This window comes from Macrobrachium rosenbergii, chromosome 20 (assembly GCF_040412425.1).
Source record: "Macrobrachium rosenbergii isolate ZJJX-2024 chromosome 20, ASM4041242v1, whole genome shotgun sequence".
NCBI classification, from domain to species: domain Eukaryota; kingdom Metazoa; phylum Arthropoda; class Malacostraca; order Decapoda; family Palaemonidae; genus Macrobrachium; species Macrobrachium rosenbergii.
The window spans coordinates 35,204,321-35,231,249 of NC_089760.1; the positions used below are offsets into that span (position 1 = coordinate 35,204,321).

The 26,929-nt window shown below is 35.4% G+C and overlaps 1 protein-coding gene across 3 annotated transcripts in view; it reads right to left on the minus strand.

The window, feature by feature from the left end:
• LOC136849249 (phosphoribosyl pyrophosphate synthase-associated protein 2) overlaps positions 1-25,930 on the minus strand; it is a 53,769-nt gene extending 27,839 nt beyond the window's left edge. Inside the window, exons 1-4 of one of the 3 annotated variants that reach the window (XM_067122517.1) lie at positions 25,823-25,930; positions 21,757-21,861; positions 10,412-10,534; positions 1,529-1,692 (exon numbers count right to left, since the gene is read on the minus strand). In XM_067122517.1, coding sequence (XP_066978618.1) covers positions 1,529-1,692; positions 10,412-10,534; positions 21,757-21,836 — 367 coding nt within the window. In that variant the 5' untranslated portion in view covers positions 21,837-21,861; positions 25,823-25,930. Of the gene's footprint in view, positions 1-1,528; positions 1,693-10,411; positions 10,535-20,057; positions 20,178-21,756; positions 21,862-25,822 lie in introns of all 3 variants that reach the window. The other 2 variants (XM_067122518.1, XM_067122519.1) reach the window with 2 other exon arrangements.
• Positions 25,931-26,929: the final 999 nt, after the last annotated feature.

The window sequence follows — 26,929 nt, forward strand, 5'->3', positions numbered from 1 at the left end:
ATTGCTGCAATTCCACACCTTAACTTCAAATAAGGATTCAATGAATTATGAAGATGGCTGAAAGCACATAGACAACTGCAAGGAAGGCATCACTAATGGCCCAAGTCTGCAGCATGACTGAGCTTGTCCTGCAATGTGCCAATGATTGTGTGCCTAACCAAGAGACCCTGCAGAGCAAACAGACAAGGGATAACAGAATCAACAATCATGACTGTTGGACATGACAGTAGTCCCAGACCAGGAATGCCTAAGAGAATTAGGCAAACAACGATTCCAATAGAACATGCAGATGTGGGAAGGGTTCAGTGGCTGATGGTAATGAACACTGCAGACATGGTTGAGGGCTGTGACTATAACACAGCCAGGGTCACCTGATTGAAGGAATTAATCAGCAGTTGTGGTGAACATACACAAGAGAAGGTGCAGATATGGATGAGGTCTTGTTGCCACTAAAAACAACTGATAAAGAAATACTGTATGGACAAGGTTCAGGTCCTGTGCCAAGAAACAGCATAGAAGGGATGCCAACACTGCTGGGGTTCTGTGCAAACCAGTGATTTCTGCATCAGGATTTATGGCTAACGTCATCTGCATTAACAACAGAGATAGTATAAGCAACACAAAGCCTCTGTAGCGCTAACGGACTTCTCTGATTTCCTGTGACAAGGGTAAACTTCAGTTACGATGGGATTGTCAATAATGTGGTCCTGGATACCAACTTGAACAAGCTTGGGCAATCTCTATCACTGTTGCAATCCCTCTGCTAAAAGGAATGAACACTGAGGAGCAACTGTGTTAATGAAAATGACTAACTTTCTGCTCTGAGTAGTGTCCCTAAAGGAAAATCCACATTACCAACAGGAGATGCACTACCACTTGACCCACACAATAGAGATGCCTTTGTATTCTTGCACCTGGAGAAGACACATACTGACCAGGACCTTCATTAGTGGCTGTATATGGCTGTGTATCACAACAGGCACTGTACTAGTAATAGATGGCAGAGGTGGGCAGATCAAGCACTTCCTCTGGGGCCATATCAGGCCACACATCTCCTTAACACTAAGTAAGCACCAGGCCTAGAACTGTGTAGACAGAAGAAAGTATACTTAGCCACACTTGTTTCAACAACCATGATTTTCAACAAAGCTGCACTCTGGGAAACCTGGATAACACTGCAACCTTCTATGTGTGAAGTTGTAATGAGGAAAAGTTTTATTCAAGAAGAAACCTTTTAGCAGATGACCCTTTCATATTTCTCATCTTCTGTGAAGGATTAGATGCATTGGCACCCAGTACGGGTTGCAAATTTTTAACCATAATAATGTCTGATCCATAAGTGACTATTTCAAACAATGCAGTATACTGTATTCCAAGTCAAAAAAGGTTTACAGTATATCATTAGGCAATTAAAAATACATAAAACAAATGACAAAATCACAATAATCAAAATTTCTATTTTTTGTGAGGTCCCATGATTTTCATTTTCTAATATCAAGCAAGAAGACAGTTCCTATAAAATACTTACACATCATCTTCGCCAACAGTTTTGAGACAATGCACCCTCTCTTTCGCATCTTGCTCTGTTTACAATAGGGTAAGTAAGGGATCACTCCTACAATGTTCCGAGCTGATGACGTCTTGCATGCATACGCCATGATGAGAAGTTCCATAATATTATTGTTGACATCTCTAAAAAATTAAAATCTTTTATAACAAGAGCATAAAAGTTACACAACTTCCAAAATAATCCTACAGTATATGGGCTTATGCTATTTTCCTTTTAAGCACCATGAAATGTTTTTTACATCACAGTGTGGTTCCTCTAAGCTGTACAATATATTTTTCATAGGAAATATGAATAGAGTATAAACAAACTACTTCCAAAGGAAATCCCTGGTACATAATTTCTCAAAATCACACGTCAGAAACAACATTTTTGGAACTAGATACATTACAACTACTCTATGGAAACTTTTAAAATCAAAAGTGTTTCATTTATTGAAAGCTGCAAGGCTATTCACAGTAACTTTTTTAATGAAGTGTAATTATTAAAAAATACATATGGAAAGCTTTCAGTTCATGTACAAATACTGTAACTGCATACAGTAATATCTCACCCATACACATCGACAGAATCTGCATTAAGATTATTTACGAGTTTCGCAGATCAAAGGGTACTTGCCCTTTGGTGCACAATAATCTCTCGATGAATGTACGACTTTGAAGAAGATTTCCAATCTGAGCAAGGATCAAAATTCTCAGGCAGGGGCTTGGCAACATAAACGAGTTTTGCAGGCCAAAGGGTACTTGCCCATCAGTGAACAACAATCTCTCTATAAATATATAAAGGGTACTTGCCCATCAGTGAACAACAATCTCTCTATAAATATATAACTATGAAGATTTCCAATCTGAGCAAGGATCATGATTCTCTGGTGAGGGCTTTGCACCATAAACAATACTCAACAAGGCTATCTCAGTGTGGTAGATACTGAATGCTTGATGCTGATTTGTTGAGTAATTCATGGGGTTGTGAAAAATGGCATACATGTGCTGCAACACATTAGTTTCTCATGCTGATTACTCTTGCTGCTCGTGTAACACTGACCTTATATTTCAAAGATAATCTGCATGTTGCAAACAGGAAGCTGTTGTTACTGCTAGGGTCACTTTCTTATTTTGTGTTTGCTTTTATTATGATGAGGCCTCCAACTGCCAAGAAGGTGAAGATGGTACATAAGCCTTCAAACTAGGCTCAATATCCCAGAAAAGCTAGAAAACAGAGAATGGTCCCATGCATGTTTTTATGCCAAGAATGAAATGCCAAAAACATGTGTCATGGTTAAATGCATGAAGCCAATATCCAGGATGAGAGAGAGAGAGAGAGAGAGAGAGAGAGAGAGAGAGAGAGAGAGAGAGAGAGAGAGAGAGAGAGAGAGAGAGAGAGAGAGAGAGAGAGAGAGAGAATGTACTGAACTGTGTATTCTTGATTTCTTACATAGTATATTACTGTAAGTGCAAAACTGTACATTGCACTTACTATTAAATTTCAAAATTGTTGCAATCTAGATTTGTAGTTTTACAGTATCAGTACTCTTTACAAATACAGAATCCTACCAATAAAGATTACAAAAGGGACCTTTCTAAATCAAATACGACACATGCATCCTCCACGCTTCTACATGTTGGATCTGACCTAAATAAAGGACTGAAAGAGGTTACCCTATAAAGAACATGAAGTTGAAAGTCTGTCTACCAACCCTAAATGTTGAAATCATGTGTGTCCATGCACAAAATAATATCATGGTCACACACAAGCACAAAATATATAGATTAATAAAACAGTACATTTACATATAAATGAAAGCTGGCTAGGTTCTGTACAATAGAGGAGCTATTTCTCTCAACAGATCAATTGAGAAACTGGTGCTTATGTGGGTAAGAAAACGGATTTGATCTCAAAAATTTGAATATGATCTCACCTACTAACATTCTTACAGTTATTATGCTACTGCATAATACACTGTAAATTCTGAATGGTCTGTTCATAAATTCAACTCAAAGGCCTTTACGAATGATGATTTGTATATCACATGAACACATTACAACATAAGCCCACATACATTGTTACAACTATGAATTACATTAGCAACATTTAAACTTTCTCATAAAATCTACAGCAATGAAGATTACTCACAGCATTGTAAAACTATTTGTGATACTCATTGTAAAACTATTTGTGATACTATCTAAATGACTAAAAAAATGCATGTCAACAAAGTCCAAAAAATATCATTACAGTACATGAATATATAAACACAATACCAATAACATAAAAACAAATGTAAAAATTAGAAACTTCTTGAATAGTAAATACAGTTAATTCTACTTATACTATATATAAAAAACAAACATAAAAAATTTTGAATGGTAATTTGTATTTTTCCTACGATAAAAACCAGAGCCTTTTAAATAGGAGCATCTTTTGGCACTAGCTGGAAACTGGTCAAAAATTGGTATCAAGGTATTTAACCAGGTGGTTAACAGGTGGAGATGGGGGGTGGAGTGGGAGAGTATCCTTCACTCACTGTCAGCTTTTTTTCAAAATTTATTAATTGTTCCTACATGAATACAAACAATTGCCTTTTATATAGGAGACTTACTCCTTTGAATTAAGGCGTCCCCTACAACTTACTGGAGTTCAAAGCCACCACAGAATTGCCATGATCCTGGTTACCTTATAACCAAAGGAAACATGGCTTCTCCTAGTTTGTCACCGTCTCCAATCTGTGACAAAATTGTAAGAGGTGATCTCTGTCCTGTAGGAGTTGCGCCTTGAGACACCAGGACTAACCAGTCATCCAGGTATCTCAGTAAGCAGATACCTACCGAGTGAGCCCATGCCAACACCAAGGGAATACCTGGGTAAAAACCTGAGGGGGCTTTGCCAGTCTGAAGCATATAATTTTGAATTGATAGATGATCCTGCAGCACACAACATGGCAGTACTTCCAAGACCTCTAATGAATATGTACTTGAAAGTATACATCCTTCAGATCTACTGAAAGCATGAAGTTGCATTCTCTGATAAATTCCAACACAGTCTGCACTGTTTCCATCCAGAACCTAGTCTGTAGGACAAACTCAATCAGTGGGGAGAGGTCAATAACAAGTTGCCAACCTCCAGCTGCCCCCACTAGGAATATGAGACTGTAGAACCACTGGTACTGGTTCTCTGCGGTTTCTATGGCACCTTTCTGGCTCATTGCTTCCACCTCTGCTTCTAGGGCACAAGGCATACAGCCCTGGAGGGGAGAATCGCATGTTCAGTGTGTATGAGAGGGGAGTTGAACATCCATTAACGGAATCCTGTACCCAACCCAAAGGACGGATATTACTCCTGTCACACAGCCCATTTGCAAGATGGGTAAACCCGTACCAGTGGCAGCACTTCCCTTCTCCTCCTACCTCACTTCTTGGCACCATCAGAGAAAGGTAGTTGAAAGGGTGGGGAAGACTCTCTGCCCTTAGATGAAAAAGGCTGGGGTTCGAAAGAACAGGTCTCAATGTTAACCCAGGTGTGGAAGGCCTTGGCAAACCCACAGATTTGGCCGAAGCTGTCTTACAAGCGGGAGGCTTAAAGGAAACATGGATAATCAAAGTTTTGGGACTCCTTCACCCTCCAATTTACCACTGTTTCCCCCAGTACGGTCTGTAGTGCTGTCTCAATTGCAGCCATCCCTGCAGCCTCTCCCCGGTGAGAGCCCTAGCGCTCGTGCTGGGACAAGGCAGGAGCAGGCCCCAAATTTAAGTGACCCAGTGCAGCGGCCCCGGTTCTGCTAAAGGTAGAATGGTTACCTGATGACTGAGCAACTCCGCAGGGAGATTTTGTGGATGAGATCCCCTGGACTGCTTGGGTGAGGCCTTAGACTTTCCCTTCTTCCAGGGTGGACTGGAGTCCAAGGATGGGGGGAGTAAGACAAGCCTGATGACAACAACGATAAGGAAGAGGATGGGCGAGGAGAGCACCGCCGGCACATCTTTCCTTTCCTTTCCCCTGCCTGGCAGGACTGTTTGCGGCCAGAACACTGCCTGGCAGGACTGTCTGCTTCCAGAACAGAAGAATTTGCCAAAGCACTAGGAACAAGCAGAGAGTCCATTACAGGAAGATCGTCTTTCCTTGCACAGGAAGCAGAAGCTGGGACAGCAGAAGACACATCCTGGGCCATACCAGAGGGCTCCAGTGTTAAAGCCCTCTTTACTTCAGCCAGGCTGGCCAAGACAGCAGTGAATGACAGGCTCCCCACAATAATAAGGAAGAGCATGGCTTCCTGAGCTACTGCAGTGACAACACCTTTCTGAGGGAACCAGGAGCATCACCGTCAAGTCTGAATCATCTAAGGATGACAAGACTGCTTCATGGAGCACCTCTATCACAAGCAGTTATGTCCTGGGGTGAGAGGTCAAGATCAGATTCAGGTCTAAACAGTGTTATTCCCCATTAAGGAAGAAACAATTACAGAGTGAAGAAGAATGGAATATGGGGGGTAAGGAGCTATATGGGTTCAGTGGTGTCAACAAGAGCGTATTTCCCCCCTCTTCTCAAACCTAATCCAATGAGACGAGTCCCATAATGCAAATTCCTTGCAAGGGGAGGCCCTTGAGCAAGTCCTCCCCAAAACAATAAACACATGAAGACCCGTAGCTAATGGCAGCATGAACCATCCACATGGGCAACCATGTCACTCACAGTGACATAATTCTTGCTTTTTATCCATAGTATAAAAAAAGAGACAAATAATACAAAATGAACAAACACCAAAAAGAGGTAAAAATGAGGAATACTCCTCCACCACCAAGCTTTCAACCAGTCAGTATGGAAAGTGCAGCAGCATGTCCTTCTCTCACAATGGCCATAAGAAAAGTCAAGGCGACAGTAGGTGAATGAGGGATACTCCCCTACTTACCCTCTTCCCCATCTCTCAACCACCCCAGTTAGCTACCTTGTCACAAAATTTCAACTAGTTTTCAGCTTGTACTGAAAGATATTCCAATATAAAAGGTGATGGTTTGTATTCCTGTAGGAATAAATGAAAGTTAAAAATACAATAATCACAACCACACTCATCAAACACCCATACACAATCATCCCTAAACATGATAAAGAAACAAGCATTATATGGAAAATACAATTATAAAACAAGATCTAAACAAAAATACAAATGCCAATAAAAGACACACCATCTTAGCTAATACAATTTAACTCTAACTTTAGCTACTCAATGGCTTATTAAGAGAATACAGATACTAATGAAAAAGTTCAAATTCCACTAAAGGCAATGATGGCATATTCTTATTAATTGTCATTCATATTCTGTAGCTAGTAATGGTACTGTCACATTGAAAGATATCCCATGCTGACACTAGGGAAAACTTTCAGTTGGAAATTAACATTTAAGCTATTGGAAGTAAATTTTGTGTCAGTATGAGAAAACATGCATTCTTATGATTAAGTTGATAGTCATAATCAACACTAAGTCCACGAATATTGTAGTACTGTACCATTGTTCACAATAAGATGGTAAAATGTAAATCAGAGAAAGAACTTATATGAAAGGAAATTCAGATCCAATTAAGTGCAAGTGTCCTAAAAATAAAAAATATATTTATAGTACTGTATTAATTTAAATTTATGATAAATACATATACTGTATGTGTGTAAAAAACACCATACTAAAATTCACTGGAAACTGATAAGTAATTCTCTTTATGTGATTATCTCATGTAAGGCAATCACAGATCATCCTTTACTGCATTTTCTCTATGGAAAGCAGTAGCAATCTTCAAGGTGCTCTTCAGTGAGTTTCTTGTCACTGTAATTACGTGCTTTTGAATTCTCTCCCAAGTTCCATTTACCCAAATTCCAATAATCTTCCCTCTTTTGACTGACATGTTCTCTTTCTTTTCCCACCTTTTTTTCAAATGCTTTCTACGTACAAGTGCTGAACTACCTGTCCAACTGGTGTTGGCATTAAAATATTCTGCTGCAATCTAATTCTTGGGGATCTATGCGGCCCATGCATACAAGGTTCAATGTTTGCAATATTTGCTTCTGAGGGCTGACTAAGGCAAAGCTTACAGGTTATATTCCTATTAACTTGTTAAAAGTTACTCCTTCAACTTCGTATAGGTTCATTTTAAACTTATATTTTTCAATCTTCTACTATTCAGTGGGTAATCACTCTCCTTCCATAAAATGTTACGTCTGTCCAAGAAAATAAATAAATAAAAAAAAATTCAAGCACAATGAACGTCAATGGTTTCCACCCTATTGCTCTGAAGCACCACTTTGCTCTCTTATGAAAAGCTATCATTATGAGTATACAGTCAAACACCAATGTCGATGTTTCATTGCTGCCAGCTTTAGTCACTACTTTCTATTATCTTTAAGGCCACATTTGAATGGAACAAACATGCTGACAGTATACATAGTCTCTGATGCATGGGATCACATATATATATCTGTAACTGTACAACTTGAGAATTGCACAAATTTTGTGACTAAAACTTTTGTGCAATTTATTTTACTGGTCAGTAACTGAGGTAGCGTAATGTCTTGAGCAAAATTCTGAATTTATTTGGGGATTTTGCCACAAGATTATTTTCTCTAGTTACTCAATATTAAAACACATTTAAAGTAGAGTGCTAAAACAACACTGACAGACATATTAACTAGGTATATTATATATAATTTTGTTAATGTAAAAGTTTGGTAAATGTTAATAACTCCCTATAATTACTTGAGTAATAAAAGTTTTATTTGTAAATCTTTTGTGGCCTTTGAAGTACTAAACCAAATTTCAAAAGTAGTTGGTATTTTTCCCATATATATGGACCATAGCTTTCATGACTGGCATTATCCAGTGCACCACAAGCTTCGGCTGTGTCCTGACTATAAAGCCTACTGGGTAGATCAGGCATCGCACTGACCTACACTAGGTCAACTCGACCACTGCAGGAGCCAGTCTGCTCCCATGCCTCAAAACTCAGGAAAAACAAGGTAGAATCCAAACAAAAGAAATGAAATGTGGTTATTAGTCTAAAAAGCTTGTTCCCTGCTCTTCTATCTTATGTACTTTATGCCTGAATTCCTATCCTGATCTTAGTCCTAAATGATTAACATACTCTTTTTCCTAAAAAAAACATGTTACACTTAATGAATAAATTCCAGAGACCTTTCATCTGTGTCATACAATTAACTGCCCAGCACTAAAAATTCAAATCCATTCAAAACTCTAAATGTTTTACCTTCATATGCAGAAAGTCACTCCTTTAACTTGATGTTTAAATCAAAAGATAAAAGTTACCTCAATCAATTAGAAATAATTCACATTGCAGTATTTACCTTACGTATTTTATGTGTTTAAGGGGGCCCTCTTACATTTTATTGGGTTGTGCAAATACTTTAAAAACAAAATCCCACAGTTGCCTGAATAGCAAAGCAGTAGCAATGGACAAAAATTCTCACTTCTCTAAAACTGAGCAACTTTCCCAAAAATACCATTAGTAGATAACTTAAGTTCCAACTAATTTCCAGTCTAAAATATCCATTTTTCACTGACAAAAGTCATTTAATATACAATGGTTTATTAACACAATTAGTTCTTTATTCCTCTTTTGATTCTGAGTGCAAATATGTGTTAAATTACAGCCTATCATTGTATATTGTAGTTTAAAGGCATATGTTAACAAATTACTTTGATGTAAGGTGCCTAATGTTCTGATGAGTAATATAGAATATAGTATTGATTCATTTTCAACAGTCTGGATATACCATAGACACACAAAAACACTTTGCAATTCTCACAGCATGAGATACACTTCCTTTATTCACAAGGGCCCTAACTGGGGTTCAGTACAAGTAAATTTTACAAAAGTGCCAGAAACCTCTGGTTATCTCAAGTGTGTTTAAAAACTTTACTTTCTAAATAGTTTTATGGAATTCAAAAATAAAATATATATGTAAATATTATGTGTCCCCATGGAGGCTGATTATCATCCTTACATGAATAATTTGTATTAACATTTTTATGAAAATAAATTTCCAAACATCATCCATGAAGTTAGACTAATTATTAACCTATTACAATTACATAATGGGATATATTACTTGAGATTTATTCTATATAGATTGGCACCTAAATTTATGAGCTTCAAATTACTGGCCATATCCAAGTCTCAAAAAATAAAAATAATTTTTATTGCCAGAATAATCTAGTAAACACACTAGATATAGGATACAAAAATGAATGTGATTATGGCCATGCTCTCTTGCCTAACTTTGTAAGCATGGCTTCTTTGTTTCCAGGGTAACTGACCCATCGTACCCTACTGGGTACCTTTCTCCAACTCACTGGGAAATTTATCATGTGCTTGCCTGCCTCATAAAAAAAACTGCACTACATTTCGAACTGTATTCTCTCTGTCTAGCTCAACTGACAATACAGCCAACTCCACTCATTACTGTAATCATTTACGACTAACATTCTTATATAGTTTTGCAGACCTAAATACACCACATGTAAGGCACAGGACACTTTTAATAACAGATTCAAAGCATTTTAATAATGTTGCACACTATAAATACTATAAACAGTAGAGAAAGCGATGAAAATGTAATGCCGTCCCTTCTGCACTAACAAATAAGCAGAAATATTTAAACCAGAATAAATTTTACCAGACAAAGAGTGTCACTAAGTAAAATATCTTAACAACAAAAGCTCTGACAAGAAGTTATCTGAACATGCATCTGTTACTATAAAAAAATCACATTACCTAAACATTTAAGCTACAACCTCTGAAATTTTAGTTAGTTTCCCCAACACTGGTATTGTGTACTGTATCTTACTTTGGATCAGCAGTCTGAATCAGGTAAACACTCTTCTCCCTCACCGACTCCATTATCTCTACACTTGTCTCACGATTTGCCATTTCCTTCACTTCAGCACGGCCTACAGGTGTCTCTAAACGGCTGCAAGCGTAATATGGAAAGCATGAAGAGTTTATGGCCAAAATCCAACACAAAAACAAAAGATAAAATCTAGCTCCCAAGGCTAAACTTTAGTCTGGAAAAGGGAATTAATATCCTAACAGATATTAAAACTCATTCAAAAACTGTATTGGAAAATATCTTACTATATATTCAAGCTACTTACAGAACAGTACTAAGGTCCAGCATATATAATAGACCTGCAACCTACACGCACTAAATACATTAACGAAAGTTTAGCCTTGTGAGCCTTGGGTATCTGCATGTTAAATAAAAAATAAGTGCTTGGTTGATAATGATTGCATGAGAAAAGTAAGTAATGGCATACACTGCTAAGGGATGTGCCAATCATGTAATCTTAAATAAATAAAACCAAATCATATATACAATTAATTCAAGGTCATACAACACACCAGGGTAGCATGTAGCATGAAGGTTTGTATTTTATCAAATAAAAAATAGCAAACAAAAGGGGAAAATCTACAATCATGGCATTTCAAGAAAATGAACAAGTATTCTTAATACAATTAATCTACACTAAAAAAAAATGTTAACCAAATATATAATCTAAGCCAGATATACAATTTTAAAAGGAGCCAGATCTCTTTTTGTGCCCAAAATCTTGATAAACCAGTTTGGAATAAGAAACTGTTTGTTTAGTGATGTAGCTGTCTACACCGAGGTGTGTGAGGAAAAAATTAAATAACTCTATCCTCTCCTCCAACTGACACCAACCAATGGTGATGGAGTCTCAAATGTGTAGAAAAAAAAACCATTGTTACTCTGCTACACATCATCAAAATTTATCTTCAAATTTTTTTACGTATATACTTTCCACAGCACTAATTTTTGTCTTATTTGAGGTAACTCGATGCTGAAGAGAGAAACTAAGCTTCAGTGCTATTCAGTTACTGGACAAAAAATGCAATGCATCAAACTTACTGATGACTTGAACAATACATCTCAACTTATGGCCCTGCCTATAAAAAAAAAGAAAAAAAAAAAAAAAAAAAAAAAACAACTGATATTCCCAACATTTCAAATCTGTTAAAATTAAGCCTTGTTATAAATAAATCACCTAGTAATATTTCTGATAAATTTCTGATGAAAATGAAACTCACAAGGCTTAAAAACTAACATTACATTATATTCCAAATTCACTGTAAAGGATTGACAGATGAGATGAGATCCATTCAGCTTACTAAAAAAGACTTTGGCAGTGTCTAGTTAATCGCAACTTGTACGTTTTTTCTACTTTTACATCCCATACATAATTTCCTTCCTACTTACTATTTAACAGCTTTTACAATTTTTATGGACCCTACGGTTAAATGAACTCCTTACTATATCAAATACACCCAAAATTTTTCTACTACCTAATAAATATAATGCCTGATTACTTCACCATTAAACAAGAAATTCTAAATTCATAACTGGACTATCTCAATCTTCAGCATATTTTTCTGGCTCCTGTAAAACAGTACAGTACTTGGTGTTTATATAAGTTCATGACATGAAATGCCTTGGTATGTCAGAGAGAGAGAGAGACAGAGAGACAGAGAGTGTGTGTGTATGTGTGTGTGTGTCAATGAAACATTATGAATACCAAAACACAGGTATCCCAAAACCAAATATTTAGTGTAAGGAGAAAATTTGTTTATCTACATGGAACAATCTTAGAAGTGAGGTAGGCAGGGACAAATCATGAAAGTCAGAAGCAAGAAATAGCAGTAATTAATGGCCTGTAAAGATACATCATGTCAGAGAGAGAGAGAGAGACAGAGAGACAGAGAGTGTGTGTGTATGTGTGTGTGTGTCAATGAAACATTATGAATACTATGGAAGTTTATGTGAGTGAGGTAGGCAGGGACAAATCATGAAAGTCAAATACTGAAATCACACACTATGGAAGATGTGAGACGAAACAAATACTGAAATCATAAACTGTAATTCACCTTCTGAAATGTCAATTTATATTTCAGCTCTGAAAATAATTCTAAAAATACTAAAATTTTTCAGCAAATAACATAACCACAGTTACTGAGCATCAGGTAACAAGTGACCGACACTGTACGATGAAAAGCAAACTTCTGTCACACTATGAAGAATGCAAAGTATTACATAATGTACACTTCCTTAACAAAGAACTTGCCCTTAATGCTACCTTCATCACCAAATACACAAGATATGCAATATAATGTACATTTTTATTTTACATTAAGGTTATTAGAATTACAGTACAGTATGTAAGAGGTTCAATTACAATAATTTTTGTGAGTCTATATACATCTGATGATAAAAAATAAAGAGGAAAAACCACCATGAATATAGGTTCAAACTGCTTTTGTTATCCAAACACCTCTTAAATTACTTATGCCTCCATACCAGTAAGGCAGACAACATGCAATGAACACCTTACCACATACGAAGCCATGTTTATTGTTGGTTGAGACCTAAGCTGGACAGGTGAGTCTAACATATAAACTAATGCAAGGTGCACAGAGAAGAGTAATTCCAGTTTAGCAAAAAATTGGTTAATTCACAATAATTCTATGTCATAAAAATGCCTATATTACAGTCCATGATGGCTCCAGACTGTCTTGTTCAACAAAGGGCACCCTCGGAGCAGCAGTAACACCTGGGCCCTAACCTATGTATTCACAAATCTGCTCATGTTTTCAGTCTTACTCTTTTCCCAACTTGTTTTGTTTTCTTCAGCTCAAGTCACTGTATTTCCTTTTCATAGCTTTCAACACTAGTCAACAACCTACTAAAATCTTTTGTTAATAACTTTTCTTTAAATAAATAGTAAAAAAAAAAAGGTAAAAGTCACTGATGAAATATGAATATGTATTTAACCCCTTATCAATTTCCCAGGAACTACCTGGTTAGTTTTTACACACCTCTTGCTTTTCTGTATTTCTTTACTTCACCCCACGAGCAGCAAATATTCAAGATTTCTTAATATATCTGGCTTTCAATATACAATACTGTGTATATTTTATAGTCAAATTTTTTGTAAATTCATGCTTTATGTTAACTACTTTCCTTAACAAACATTTAACTAGTTAACAAGCAGAGGCAGTTTATTATTCTTATTAACTGCTTTCTTTAAATTTTTTGTTACTGAGTGAAGGATACATTAACAAGAGAAGGATGCTTACTGTTTGCAATAAATTCTCCTGTTTTAAGCTTCTGCGTATACTTAAAAGTGATTTTCATCTATGTCCTGTAATATGGTATTCATTACTGATATGTCAATTTCACTATAGTTATTCTTTAGTGTCACCTGTCAGTTTATCTATCTCCACCTTTGATGTAATGTCCCTCCTAATAATAAACACTTGTTTTTATTGGTATTTGCTGCCCCAGCTTTCTCATTCAGCTTCAGTATTTCTAAGTGACGTGTAATTATTTTACTGCCTATAACTGCTTCCACTTTACTGTTTTAATCAGTTTAGTGGTATGTGCTAACCCTGTGACACTATCACTCATTATTTACACATGTATAATGGTTTGATACATAATGTATTTGTTATTGCCAAGGGTTGCACCTGTAGGCTTGCCTGCCTTGTTGGCAGGGGGAGTCATCAATACCTGGTTAGCAGGTGAGTCATTATTTCTGATATATTGTCATGCTAAGTGTTCATCATGCCTCATTTCTTTTTCAAAGTCCCAGTCTTCAATTCTTGCCCCATCTACAAAACAATTACCAGTATCTTTGTAGCATGAATCTTTGTTTAGCCCTATTGTAGATCCCTCAACAATCATGGATTGTGCCTAAGTTGTGTTTGACAGTGGTGGCCTCTGATTATAACTTGAGAGCTGATGCAGGGCACTGCAAATGATGGTTATCATACAAAGATGATGAGGTGCTACAGGATTTACCATCCCCAAACAAAGCTAGTATAATATGACCTAGTTACACAAAGAAACATGATACATGTCAAAGATATGATGCACTACATATTAAATCATAGGAAAAAATTCACATAATAAGCTCAACCAGAATGGAGAACCACAGTAACCGTTACTGTGGTACAGGGCAAACTACATAAAAATCCCTCAGCAAACATTACTTTGCAAACAAGGAACCCTGCTAAGGACAAAGCAGGGGCAAGTTACATCAATAGTCCATTACATTCGACAAGCAAATTCCCAAACTAGAATTACATGAACAAGAAAATAAAAAAAAATGGAAATATCCATTGGATAAACACTGACCCTAATATCTATTGCAAAGTTACAGTAACACGGGAGAAGTGAGAAAACCGAAAGAAAAATTAAACATAAGTGCAGCTGAGTACTCACAGGAGCATAGCAACACTTTTGTTGCCAAAAGGTAACATAAAATCTCACATAGCACCAAAGTTGAATTTGAAATGAAAATGCCCTCATAATGGAAACTTGGCTAAGGCACATTCACAAAACAGTAGGAAAGCTGAGTAGTCATTTTACTACAGGTGACAGAATAATGAAAACTACATCATTTTATGAACAAGGGGGTTAACCGAGAATGTGCACTGATGTTATCTGAAGTGCTCTGCTTCATGCACCTGGATGCATTCTACACATGTGAAGGCTATCTATGATTACTGAGTTTATTAATACTAGTTTTCCATACACCCCCATCAACCATGTATGACGTGCTCACTTCATAACCCAACTGATGTTGCAGCTGCTAAGTGTACACAAAATATGAAGTGCCTGGCAAGTAAATATCTCAGGATCCGGGAGGCACTGGTGTTGTAAACGCGCCCTTTTTTTTTGTGAACAAAAAACCATAACTATGGGTGTCATAACAGAACCTCAATAGAAACTTCTAAAAATCCGAAGAATTTTTATGAAGAGCTAGTACTTCCACAAATAAGAAATTAATTTGAATTTTGCGTGTACCTGTTTAACAAACAACCCTTTTCTTTTAGTTAAGACATATTACTACTGAGTTTCCATCAATCACTAAAGTTTTCATGTCATTGGCAATTTGTCTAAATTCCCACCTGGCACTAAACCTCAATTATTCCATTCTCCACAACTTTCTGGTATATCCTGCTACTTCACAATACTCTACTCTATCTAGTTGCTGCTAATGCTGTAAGAATGCTTTTTTTATGAACAGTGTATCTAGGGATCATCATGGACAGCAATGGAGGCATTTATGTAACTGATGGGGTTGTCAGTGGCTACACTGCTGTGACACACACACACACACACACACACACACACACACACACACACACACGCCCACTAAATTATCCTAAATAGCAAACTTCAGCAGGTGGGTGAGAACATCAAAATGACAAATGGAAGGAACAGGGAAATTCAAGATAAACTTAAACAGTCGCTGTACTGATTAACTGTTCATGTTACAGTAAGCATATACCTTAAGAGACCTGGAGAAGGTAATGGAATATGGCATTGTATATAAGTGATGGGGAAAATGTGTGGCACTCCATGTTATGATGTGTAGAAGCAAAGAAAAATTTATATGGAAAATGGCAACCTATTCAAAGTGAAGATAAAGAAAAAGTATCATAACTATGAAGGGTTCTTGGACCAGATTGAACTGGCCACTTTTCCAAGGGGACCTACACCACCAAAACCCAGTTGGTGTCTTAAAAAATTAATTTTGTGTAAGCAGTAACATGCTTATTTTGCATTATTTCCATCTAAAAAAATAAGGTGGTAATAGTTAAAACACTATAATAACGGAATAACTTCCACCTTGCAATCCCTTCCATAAGGTACTCCACAGCCTCAGATACAGAACAATACCTGTTCATGTACCTACAGGTTTGTGTGCCTTGCCAGAAATTTAGGATGTATCAAAATAAGGATTCAAAGTCACACAAATGAAGTTCCATGAGTATATGCATTAAGCATTTTGTATGAGTAAGATAAATTAACATCATACTCAAAAAGTCAAAAAGTCTTCTGCATATTTTGCAATGCCACAATTTTCCACTTTCACTATAAAATTTATGAAACATCACATGAGGTCCCTGCTAATGCATGCTGTAGATACCTATAATTTTTTACGTAACTCTCACCGTGACATATATTGATGGGTGAATAACCCAGTAGCAATGTTTTAACATGACCACTATAAATCAAAGCAATTTTTGGGTAAGAAAGTTCACCATATACTTATTCATATAGTTACACTTGCACAAGGCAGAAAAGGTTTCACAGAAGATCAACCCCTAAATAATACACTAATATTCAGTAATCAGCAAACTCTTCAACCAACAACTCTTCAGTTCTTTACTTCAACCAACAAATCTTCAATCCTTTAATTAAAGCTTAAGACTTGCTCGAAAACACATTTTATGCATTTCTATAAACCACTGCTTAATTATGGCTTATTCAAGTAATGAATTGCTTGTGTTTTTGTAAGGGTGCTAAGACTGAACACATTGGATAATGAAATCTATACCAGACAATAAAGTACATGGAATGAGAAAGAGCTGAATTAAAATTCTCCGCATTCTCATCTAAAAAAGGGAGGTACACATTATCAAGAAAGTATCTAATGAAGATTATGCTCAAAAACTTTCTACAAATCACATGCAAACTTACCTATCCACTCAAATATGTTATAGATCTGCAAAAGTTCTCACAACATGATGCAATGACCATGGTTACAAATAAAAATAACCACTAGTATGGCCAATGCTTCAGTGAAGAATTTTCAAGGTTCTAAAGAAGAACATCAGACTGTATAACATTACATCTGTTTGATGAAGAGCTGAATGATGATGACCTTACTGATCGGACTTCAATAAATTAAATCTGAATACAGCTTGGCACAAAATTTGCTTCCAAAATGTATGTATTGCCTATAAGGTCATACCTATCCAAACAAGTATTGCTCCTCAACAAAAGATTTCACAAAGCCAGAAAGGTAGACCACTAATTTCTTTGGTGTTTTGTTTAAAATATTTCATTTTAGTGTATCCTATGAAATTTACATATCTATCTGAACAGCAAGTGAATAATTATGAATTTCTGTGTACACTGTACTGGATTTTAATTATTCCAATTCAGATTACTGTACATGTAAATCTGGACATCAACTGAAATGTTCTTATATCTCAGAATTAATGTGGATTAGCAGAGAATTACATTTCATTTGAAGAATGTTTACATAATTACTGCATTGAAAGTGATAGCTGCATCAGCTGCATTCAGTTTATATAGAGTTTTATATATCTTTCTAATAATTATTTTTTCTGGGTTACTGCAGTCTGCCAGGAACTCACTAATGTTCTTCAGTGATAGGAGAGAAAAAAAGTTGCAAACAAGGGTAGTTTTATTAAGGAAGAATACACTGTGACAGTAACAGAATAACTTCTGTGGAGTTTTCTTTCTTCGGGAAAGAATCATTGTTAGTATCAAGGCCATGTTCCGGTCAGGCTCTACGGTGCATATTCACCTTAAAAGACAAGTGCAGACTGTCCATCGTGTTATATACAAGATGGTCATATGCATGGTGACCACTGATTGGCTGAGTAAGACACTCATGCTGTGGCTGGCTGGCAAGGTGTACTCGTAAGCCAAAAACTTACAAGGATATCTCACTAGCCCACCACTGAGTGAGTTTCTACCACAGCCAATCAGCCATCAGCAAGCATTCAATCACCTGTTGACCACCACAGATATAATAAGCAGGATCCACCATGACTGCCAGTCTACTCTTGTCCTCCAGTATGAACCTGTTCAATATAGCCTCAGTGGAACATGGCCCTAGAACAATACAAATGACGATTTTTTCAGAAGATGGAAAACTCCAAGGAAGATGAATGCCACATTTCAGTTACCTGCACAGCTACTCTGTAACTTGTTACAATGTATTCTTCCTAATTAAACTACCCCAGTCTGCAACTCTTTTCCTCCCATAAGAATGGCAAACAATGGTGAGTTACTAGCAGAATGTAGTAACCCTGAAAAAATGATTATTAGAAAGATTGAAAAAACTATATAAAAGGAATGCAGCTATCACTGTCAACACTGTGTTTCAAAGAGGGTCTTCTACCTACATACATACTATACACATAATCACTAATCTATTCAAACTATTTTCCAGTTTTTGAAATTTTAAAAAAAATCTGATCATATTCAGGAAAAAGAAGAATAAACATAATAAATCCTTGTGGTTCTGATGGCTAAACAAATAATTAGATCATAGCCAAAAAAAAAAAAAGAATAATCCTGATAAACAGTCAAAATACACCTCCACTACCAGGATTTATTTAACTTTTACTTTTCTGGCATGCAGAGTATAATCTATGGTATCTAAAGGCCATAATCACCAGATCCATATAAATACAATGGTCAATAAAAATTAAATCTTAAATTCTGCTTTCCCTAATTATTTTGGATACACCTTTGAAAAAAAGCACTGAATTCAAATTTAGAAATGAAATGAAGAAACTCAGACACCCCTTCCCAGAATCCCTGCTATGATTTGAATCTGACTTTAGGAAGATAAGAGCTGTGGCTCACTACCATTTGCCTAATACTATTAAAAAATTATATAAATTTATTTCACTTCATATGTATGTACAATATTAAACTTCATAACTAAATTACAATAGTAATTTTATTTGTAATGAAATCAACCCTCCTCACTTTGGTAATATTACGTAGAGCATTCTTTGGCTTTTTCTGGCTGAAATATATGGAATCTAGTAGTATTAAAAAAATGTTACCATATCTACTCAACATGTCCTACCAATTTCATGAACATTCAGGCTGTTTTCTCATTTTCCACATTAATCAAGTTCCATGCGAGTTACCTGATATTTTATATAGAACACTGAAAAAATCAAAATGGCATACAAAAACAACAATTGTTAGTACCCACAGGTTCATGGGAGAAAATAGTTCTCCATACTCATGGTCATTTAAAATCTCTGTAATATCACTAAACTTCCATGTGGGTGAAAATCTTGTGTTTCTTTGGTAAAAAGCGTAATACAATATAATTATTTATAGGTACTGAGAGCATTATAAACAGCAATTTGTGATTATTTTGAAGAAAAATGATCTGGGATTTTAGTTTAATTTAACTAAACTATACAGCAATTTTTTTTTTTAAACTGTAGACTGACATACAGTATATGCATCTACCAACATTTCCATCTCTTCCATCGCATTAGTCATACAAAGTAATGTGTAACGACCACCGCCCTGCATTTGGATTTGAGGTAACAGGTATGTCCCTCATAAATTTTTATTTTACTGCAAGATGCATACTGCTCAAGTGCCCAACGGTACATATTGATTTCCTGATTGATGCCGTGTTAATTGGCAAATGCAGCCATCTACACAAAATTTAATTCCTGTAATATTAAAAATAAAAATTTTTTACACTACATAAAAAGTCCTTTGCAAATTTAAAAAATATAATAAACACCACTGCTACAACTCCTGCTGAAAAAACAACTTCCAAAGCATTCATTCCCTTACACTCCAGCTCTTTCCAAGATACCTTACAACTCACTTAGTACCAGTCTGGAGGATAAATACATCTCGGCCCCTTACGGAGTCACCAATTTCCACCATGGTTTCACGATTGCTCTTGTGATATACAGCAACGTTGCCCATGGGTTTCCCAAGTCGACTGCCCATCGTATAGGAAGCCAATACAAGAAGAAAAATATAGAATAACTTGAGATATATCCAAGAGTTTAACCACTTTATTCTGCTGTAAAGTTGGTTTGAAATAAAGTCAGGTAAAGGGAAACTATACAATACCACAAAAGAGGTGTGTGAAAAGCTTACCACATGGAAGCAAAAAAACAGACAATTACTGCAGATGACAAAAGAATATCAGATAGTACTAATTTAAAATAACTGAAGCTTGTCCTAACATGGCATTATAAAAAACCAATCTTGTCATTTAGTGGGGCAAAAATTTTTAAAATATCAAATGAATTTGAATGTTGCAATTCAGTTTTAAATAAAAATAATTCTGCAAAGTAATAACTAGGCCATTAAGTAAAAATTCCTAACTATCATGAAACTGGCCTGAAAATCTTTTCAATGAATAAAAATGAAATTTATTATATTTAATCTTACATCTGATTATCAGTAATAAGACTGCTGCAATATTAATAAAAGCCCTCATGTGTAATACACCTTGATGTAAATTACTGTAACGATACTACAAACTTACATATAAAACAAAATTATTAGAAAGTATCAATAAACAACTAGCAAGAACATCTTGTTTTTTCTTCTTTTACTGCACAATAACCTCTTAGCCATCTGAATACCTACTGTATGAAGTATAATGCTACACTACAAGATCTCTTTCCAAGTTGGGAAGGTTTTAAAATAACCAACAGACTGGTCAGTTGTGTTTAAATGCTTTTGACCTAAAGAAGCATTGAGCAAAGACTATGGCAGGGTTCTCTACCCGATAACTTTATGTACAGTCAGGTACGTATTCTGAATGTTCTGCAGATGTGGAATGTAAAGAGCTGAATGGTACACAGTGACTGTCTGAAAGATTTTCCAGACATTATAGAAAGACACAGGTAAGTTGAATCAGCATCAGTCTCACATTTTTTTACAGAATTGTATAAACCACAAAAAATACAAAATGAACACAAACAGTACAATAAAACCGGTGTAATTAGAGAGACATATAACTAAAGCTGAGACCATATAATCCATGAAGTGTTAATGCTGTACTACAAAAGCCACATGAAAAATGAAATCACAAGATTGAGAAAAATACAACTGTGAGAAACAGAACTCTAAACCAGAATATAAGAAAGTTGCCAGTGTCTTAATGTAATTGTAAAAATACTTTATTAGCTTCATGATGGGTAGCAAGATATATGGTAATTTGCAGTATATATCCTACAAACTAGGCAAAAAAAAAAAAATAAATAAATAAAAAAACAAATTAAATTATCAACATGATTTTTAACATGACGGAGCAAACCACAGAATATCCAAAATCATGGAAACTACTGTATCTTTCTTATAAGCAAAGGGGTAAAATCTTACAATTATCGTGACAATTCAATATATGTTCTAAATTAAAACTATAAAAAAACTAACATCCACAAGTTGAAAATATCTAGAACGCTTGATACCAAGTACTGAAAAATAAGTGTAGTGAAGGGTTCTTTACTTTCAGAGTCCAAAGAATCCTCAACGAAAAGGAAAATAACATACTACAATCTCACCTTGCTATGAGATGTGCAAGTTCTGGATGTGAATTTCCAGCCAAAAGCACCATTTCTTTGCTTCCTCGACTCGTATCCATATTTTACCAGTAGTTACCCTCCTTTCTGTAGATATAAGTTAAGTTTAGAAAATAATATAAAACAGAAATTTAAACATAAATTTTCATGATACAATTTATTATTTGGATACTTACCCACTGTTAAAGATAGCTTATATCTCCTCAGCTATCGGCTAGGAGATATAAGCTGAGGTAAGATTTACCCCCAAATAATTAGATTTACAAAATTCATACAAGACCTGAATGTCTTCTCTCTTTTTCTGTTAAATCTAAATTATCCTGAATCACACCCCTAAAATAAAAAAAAATTTCTAGATGGATACCTCAGAAAGATATCATGAACTTAGTATGTACTGTAACCACAAGTGATCTTTCTTTTGTCCAAATAAATTGTCTCCTTTTGAGCATTAGATTAAAAGGTAAGCGTAACCACACCAATAAAATATTTACTGAAGGTACAAAAATTTTTTTTTTTATAAAGTTTGTGTGATGTTCTACGGCAACTTGAATAAGAACTTAGCAATTACAACAGGTGTAATTCACATTCATGATTCTCTACAGTTCACGTATTTTGAAAATTAGTCTTAGTTATGATGGTAAGGTCTCAGGATCACAAGCCCTTTGATCCTCAACTGAAAAATCTGCCATTAAATGATGATTTCAATAATCAATTGTACAGTAAAAAGTAATATAAAAAGTACACTGTCCTAACAGCCAGGTTCTCATTAAATTTACCTTGGAACATTGTAATAAGCTGTATTATTTATGAAAAATATTAAGTCTACAAACCAGGGAAAATTTCAATTTAAAGATTAGTGAACTCCACAAAAACTTATTATAATTAAGGTAATTTTACGAAATGTTCATTAATAAAACAACCTATAAGTAAAACTGAGAGCTTTAGCTGGGGAAAGGCTGTCCAACTTGTTAGGGAAATGCCACCAGCAAGATTAATTAGTTTTAGTATCTGATCTTCCCTATCATGACCAACCAACCAGCCTTTTCAGTTTCATGCATAGAAATTACCAATGAATTCCCAAGTTCCTTGACCATGTGGAGGCAAGGGCTACAAACTCTGCTGCAAATGTCTAATCATGGAAGTTTCCAAAACACCTTATAAGTCTGGTATGACAGAGAAAAAGATTGTATCTTGTGAACAAAGGATCTAGCCAAAGTTTAAGGTTAGGATGCATCACAGTAATCGGCCTTGTGACATCTCTGTCCATCACAATGTGTTTTGTGACTGATACTGGTTCAAGATATGAACCATTTATTTTTCAAGTTGCATTTGGAACATTCAAGTTGGTGTAATTTACTTATTTTTGGTTTCCCCCGCTAAACCCCTAGTTTCCCACTGGCATCTGCACATAAGTGTTTTATATAAGAAACTAAGAAAACAAGAATGAGCAGTTTGCAAAGAAAATAGCACTAAACTTAAAATGTGCACTTCTAATCAATAATAATAGCGGTAAATTGGTTAGTTTTTACGCATGAACATATACAGCATTCACTATACATCCATACACACATTACGTATACCACCTTTAGATATCTAACATTTAGTGACACTTGACCACAAATACATGAGGGTAGGCTACTAGCGATGACATCCATGACTAACACATTTTGCTTGCTAAAGTGACTAATTTCTTTTTTTGTTTTGTATATAACATACAGTTCATAACAAAATAATATATAATACTTATTTCATTAGATTCTATACAATTTTTTAAAGTGGTGTGTATTTCCATATGCTAACAAGGTTAGGTTAGCCTGGTAATCCTTCTTATGACCACATTTTGGATGTAGTTCACAATTCACAACCCCATTTTTACCTATTTTTCCTATATTTAAAAAAGAAGCTTTAAATAGTGGTTTTTCTCAGCATAGTTGGTCATCTGAAGTCTCATCCATTATTCTAATGTGCATGTTAAATAGCATTTAAGGAATTTATGGGATGGTAAAATACTTAAATATGGCAAATCCATACTGATATTTGATGGCAGAACTTAGCAATATGGCTATATGTACTGTATGTATATCGTGGTGAGGCAACCGTACTGTAGTCGGGGTCCCTACTTCAGCTACAATTAGATTCAAAGGTGATTAGCACTGCTGCCACATTTCCTTAATCTGATTCAAACTTTTCTGTGAAAATCTTGCATTTTTTTTAGCAGTGTTGCTATTTCCTCACAAACAGATGATTAAGTGAAGTAACCTAAGGTCCCAATAAAAATGGTATTGTCTACAACCTCCCTCTATTCATTACTACAAAAGCAAAACACAAAGATCAAAATTTTATACTTAGACCCTGCTGTACAGTATAATATGTATAGAAAGTATATTGGTATGGTACCCACTTTCACAGTTTATTTTCATATGACCCTATACAAATTTAAAGGTATATATGTATACATCTTGTTTATATAAATATATACACATGCAGGTATACACACACAAACATTATTTAAAAAAAAGCTACTTGTAAATAACAACAAACAGCTGGACAGTACACTCAAATATGTCATTCTCAGGATTAACCTTACTTCGAAAGTACTCCTACAAGAGTACCTTTATGGGATAAGATTAAATACTTCCTTTGGCAGGATGGGAAATGTGGCACCACCATTAACTGTAGTAGGTCTAAAGTCTGACCCATTCACAGCTAGAATATGGTGCTACTATTGGCTTCAGCAAGTTGGTTAAGAGTGATTAAATCATTAAACTTTCTCAACGTCGCAGTGACGAAATAACAAATTAAATAACAGATTTATTTCCGAACATGAATTTCTCAATATAGGCTAGCCTTGTCCTGTCCATCACCCAACACAAAACTATGATTTTTTGGAAGACTACAGCCATCTCCCACTTTATAATTTATATTTTTTCTTGGGTAAAACACATCAAAACAAAAAATTTCTTCTCAATAAATAACCTTTGCAAATGCTTAATAACAGAGGAAAAATAATTAATCAAATTACGACTTATAAGGTAAGACAACGGTTATTTTTCGTTAGACTCCAGCCACCTCCCACATTATAATTTACATTTTTCTTTGGTAAAACACATAAAAAAAAATTTCTTTTCAATACCAACCTTCACAAATGCTTAATAACAGAGGAAAATAATTAATCAAATTACAACTTATAAGGTAAGACAATACCGGGCACCCCAACACCCTCCATACGGCAAAATTGTAACCGGTAATCATCCCTAGGTTAGGTTAGGTTGGTATTTTTATGCTCTTTTAGTGTCCAGTCATTTCTTAGCCATTTTTGATGAAAATCCCCAAAATAGTTTTTCATGCAAAAATGGCTAGCTGTTGTCTTTCGGAATGGCTGGCTGGAGTCTTCCAAAAAATTACCAAGACAACACTGGGCCCCCACCGGCAAAATTGTAACCAGTAAACACCCCTAGGTTATGTAAGGTTGGTATTTTTATGTTCTTTTAGTGCCCTACCATTTCCTAGCCATTTTGGCATGAAGAACCCAAAATGGTTTTTCATGCAAAAATGGCTAGCTGGAGTCTTTCGAAATGGCTGGCTGGAGTCTTCCGAAAATTACCCACAAAACTACCTAATATACTGTGATATCCGACGCCTAGCCTACAATCGTTTAGAATAACCAACTGACTGGATAACATACCTAATCTGAGTTAGGTTATGATTGGAGTTACTGCCTAAGCTATCGATACATTGTCACCATATCAGCATATATTTACAGGGTAAAATAATGACTACCATAAGCCTCTTTAAGACTACATGTGTTGGTCTCATCCTATAGCCACGGTACATCCTTCATTCCAGGATGACCATCTACGGAACTTAACGAAACTTGATCCTTCGACTGGCTTGACATTTTGATTCAATAATAAATAATAAAACGGCAATACTTTCCATTTTATTGAATAATTAAGCCAACCTGGAATAAGTCATTACATGAAAACTATAGAGCATGAACTACGTGGCCAATAAGGAAGCATTATTGATTCAAACTAAGGATACATACCTTGGGATTTGTCGAGAAAAAAAAAAATCCTACAAGAGTCTCTCGCGAATTCCTGCGTACCTACAGCAAGTGTGTATAAGTAACAGAACCAAATATACTTAATCAGCTGTTTTCGGCGTCTATAAAACAAATAAGCATCGGCATACGCATTCCAAATCGTACTACATACGTTTTAGCCTGTTGCTAAGAGCAACTTGGGATACAATCCCAAAGCCGGCACCTCGGAAAATTATCGAAACTACCATCACAATACAAAAAAAAGCAAATGAAAAAGAATGATGTTTAATGCAAGTGATGCATCCGGTATTAGCTAAGGTGCACATCATGTAGCTTAATATTACGTCAGTGGTTTTATTTATTCTTTGTATTACTTCGCTCTAAGTTACAAGCAACGAAATAACAATAAGATCACACCATACTGTATATGATAAACTACACACATGATAAAAAATGGCAGCAGTTGAAGTAACTGTCTATCCAGCAAGCTTTCTGTGGAGTGGCAAAAAGTCATCTTTGTTTTTTCATCCTTGCTGTTGTCTGTGATTTCATTAAAATTAACTAGTTCAGCAGAACTTCGAAATCCTAAAATGCCACCATATCAGTATCATCTTAATAATCTGTGTTGATTTTTAAAGGCTGCTGTTTGTTAATTAACATCTGGGTACGTACGTTAAGCCCGTCGTGGACCATGGCTGATTCGAAGTAACAAAAATGAATCTTAAACAGTATGAATGTTTTTGCATTGAATAGTATCACTACGAACATCTTGACGGCATGATTATTTAAGACATAAACGGGTAAATTTAGCATACGTTCGTTAAGAGCATTTATTTCAAATTCGCCTTATTTATTCTAACAAGTTAAGGATTTTTTACTGTGATGAGGTGGAGTTCAGTAAAGCACATGTCAAAATAAATTAAGTGATGGTGCGTGAACATTTTAAGTAATCAAAATACTTGTTGCAGAAACGTATCTATATCCGCAAAGAAAATAATAATTTTCGCCTATTATATCTAATAACGAAATAAATACTAATGACCGGCGTTATTTTCTCATTAGCTTCTAGGAGAACATTTTACATTTCTCTCTTTATTGCTTTAATTCATT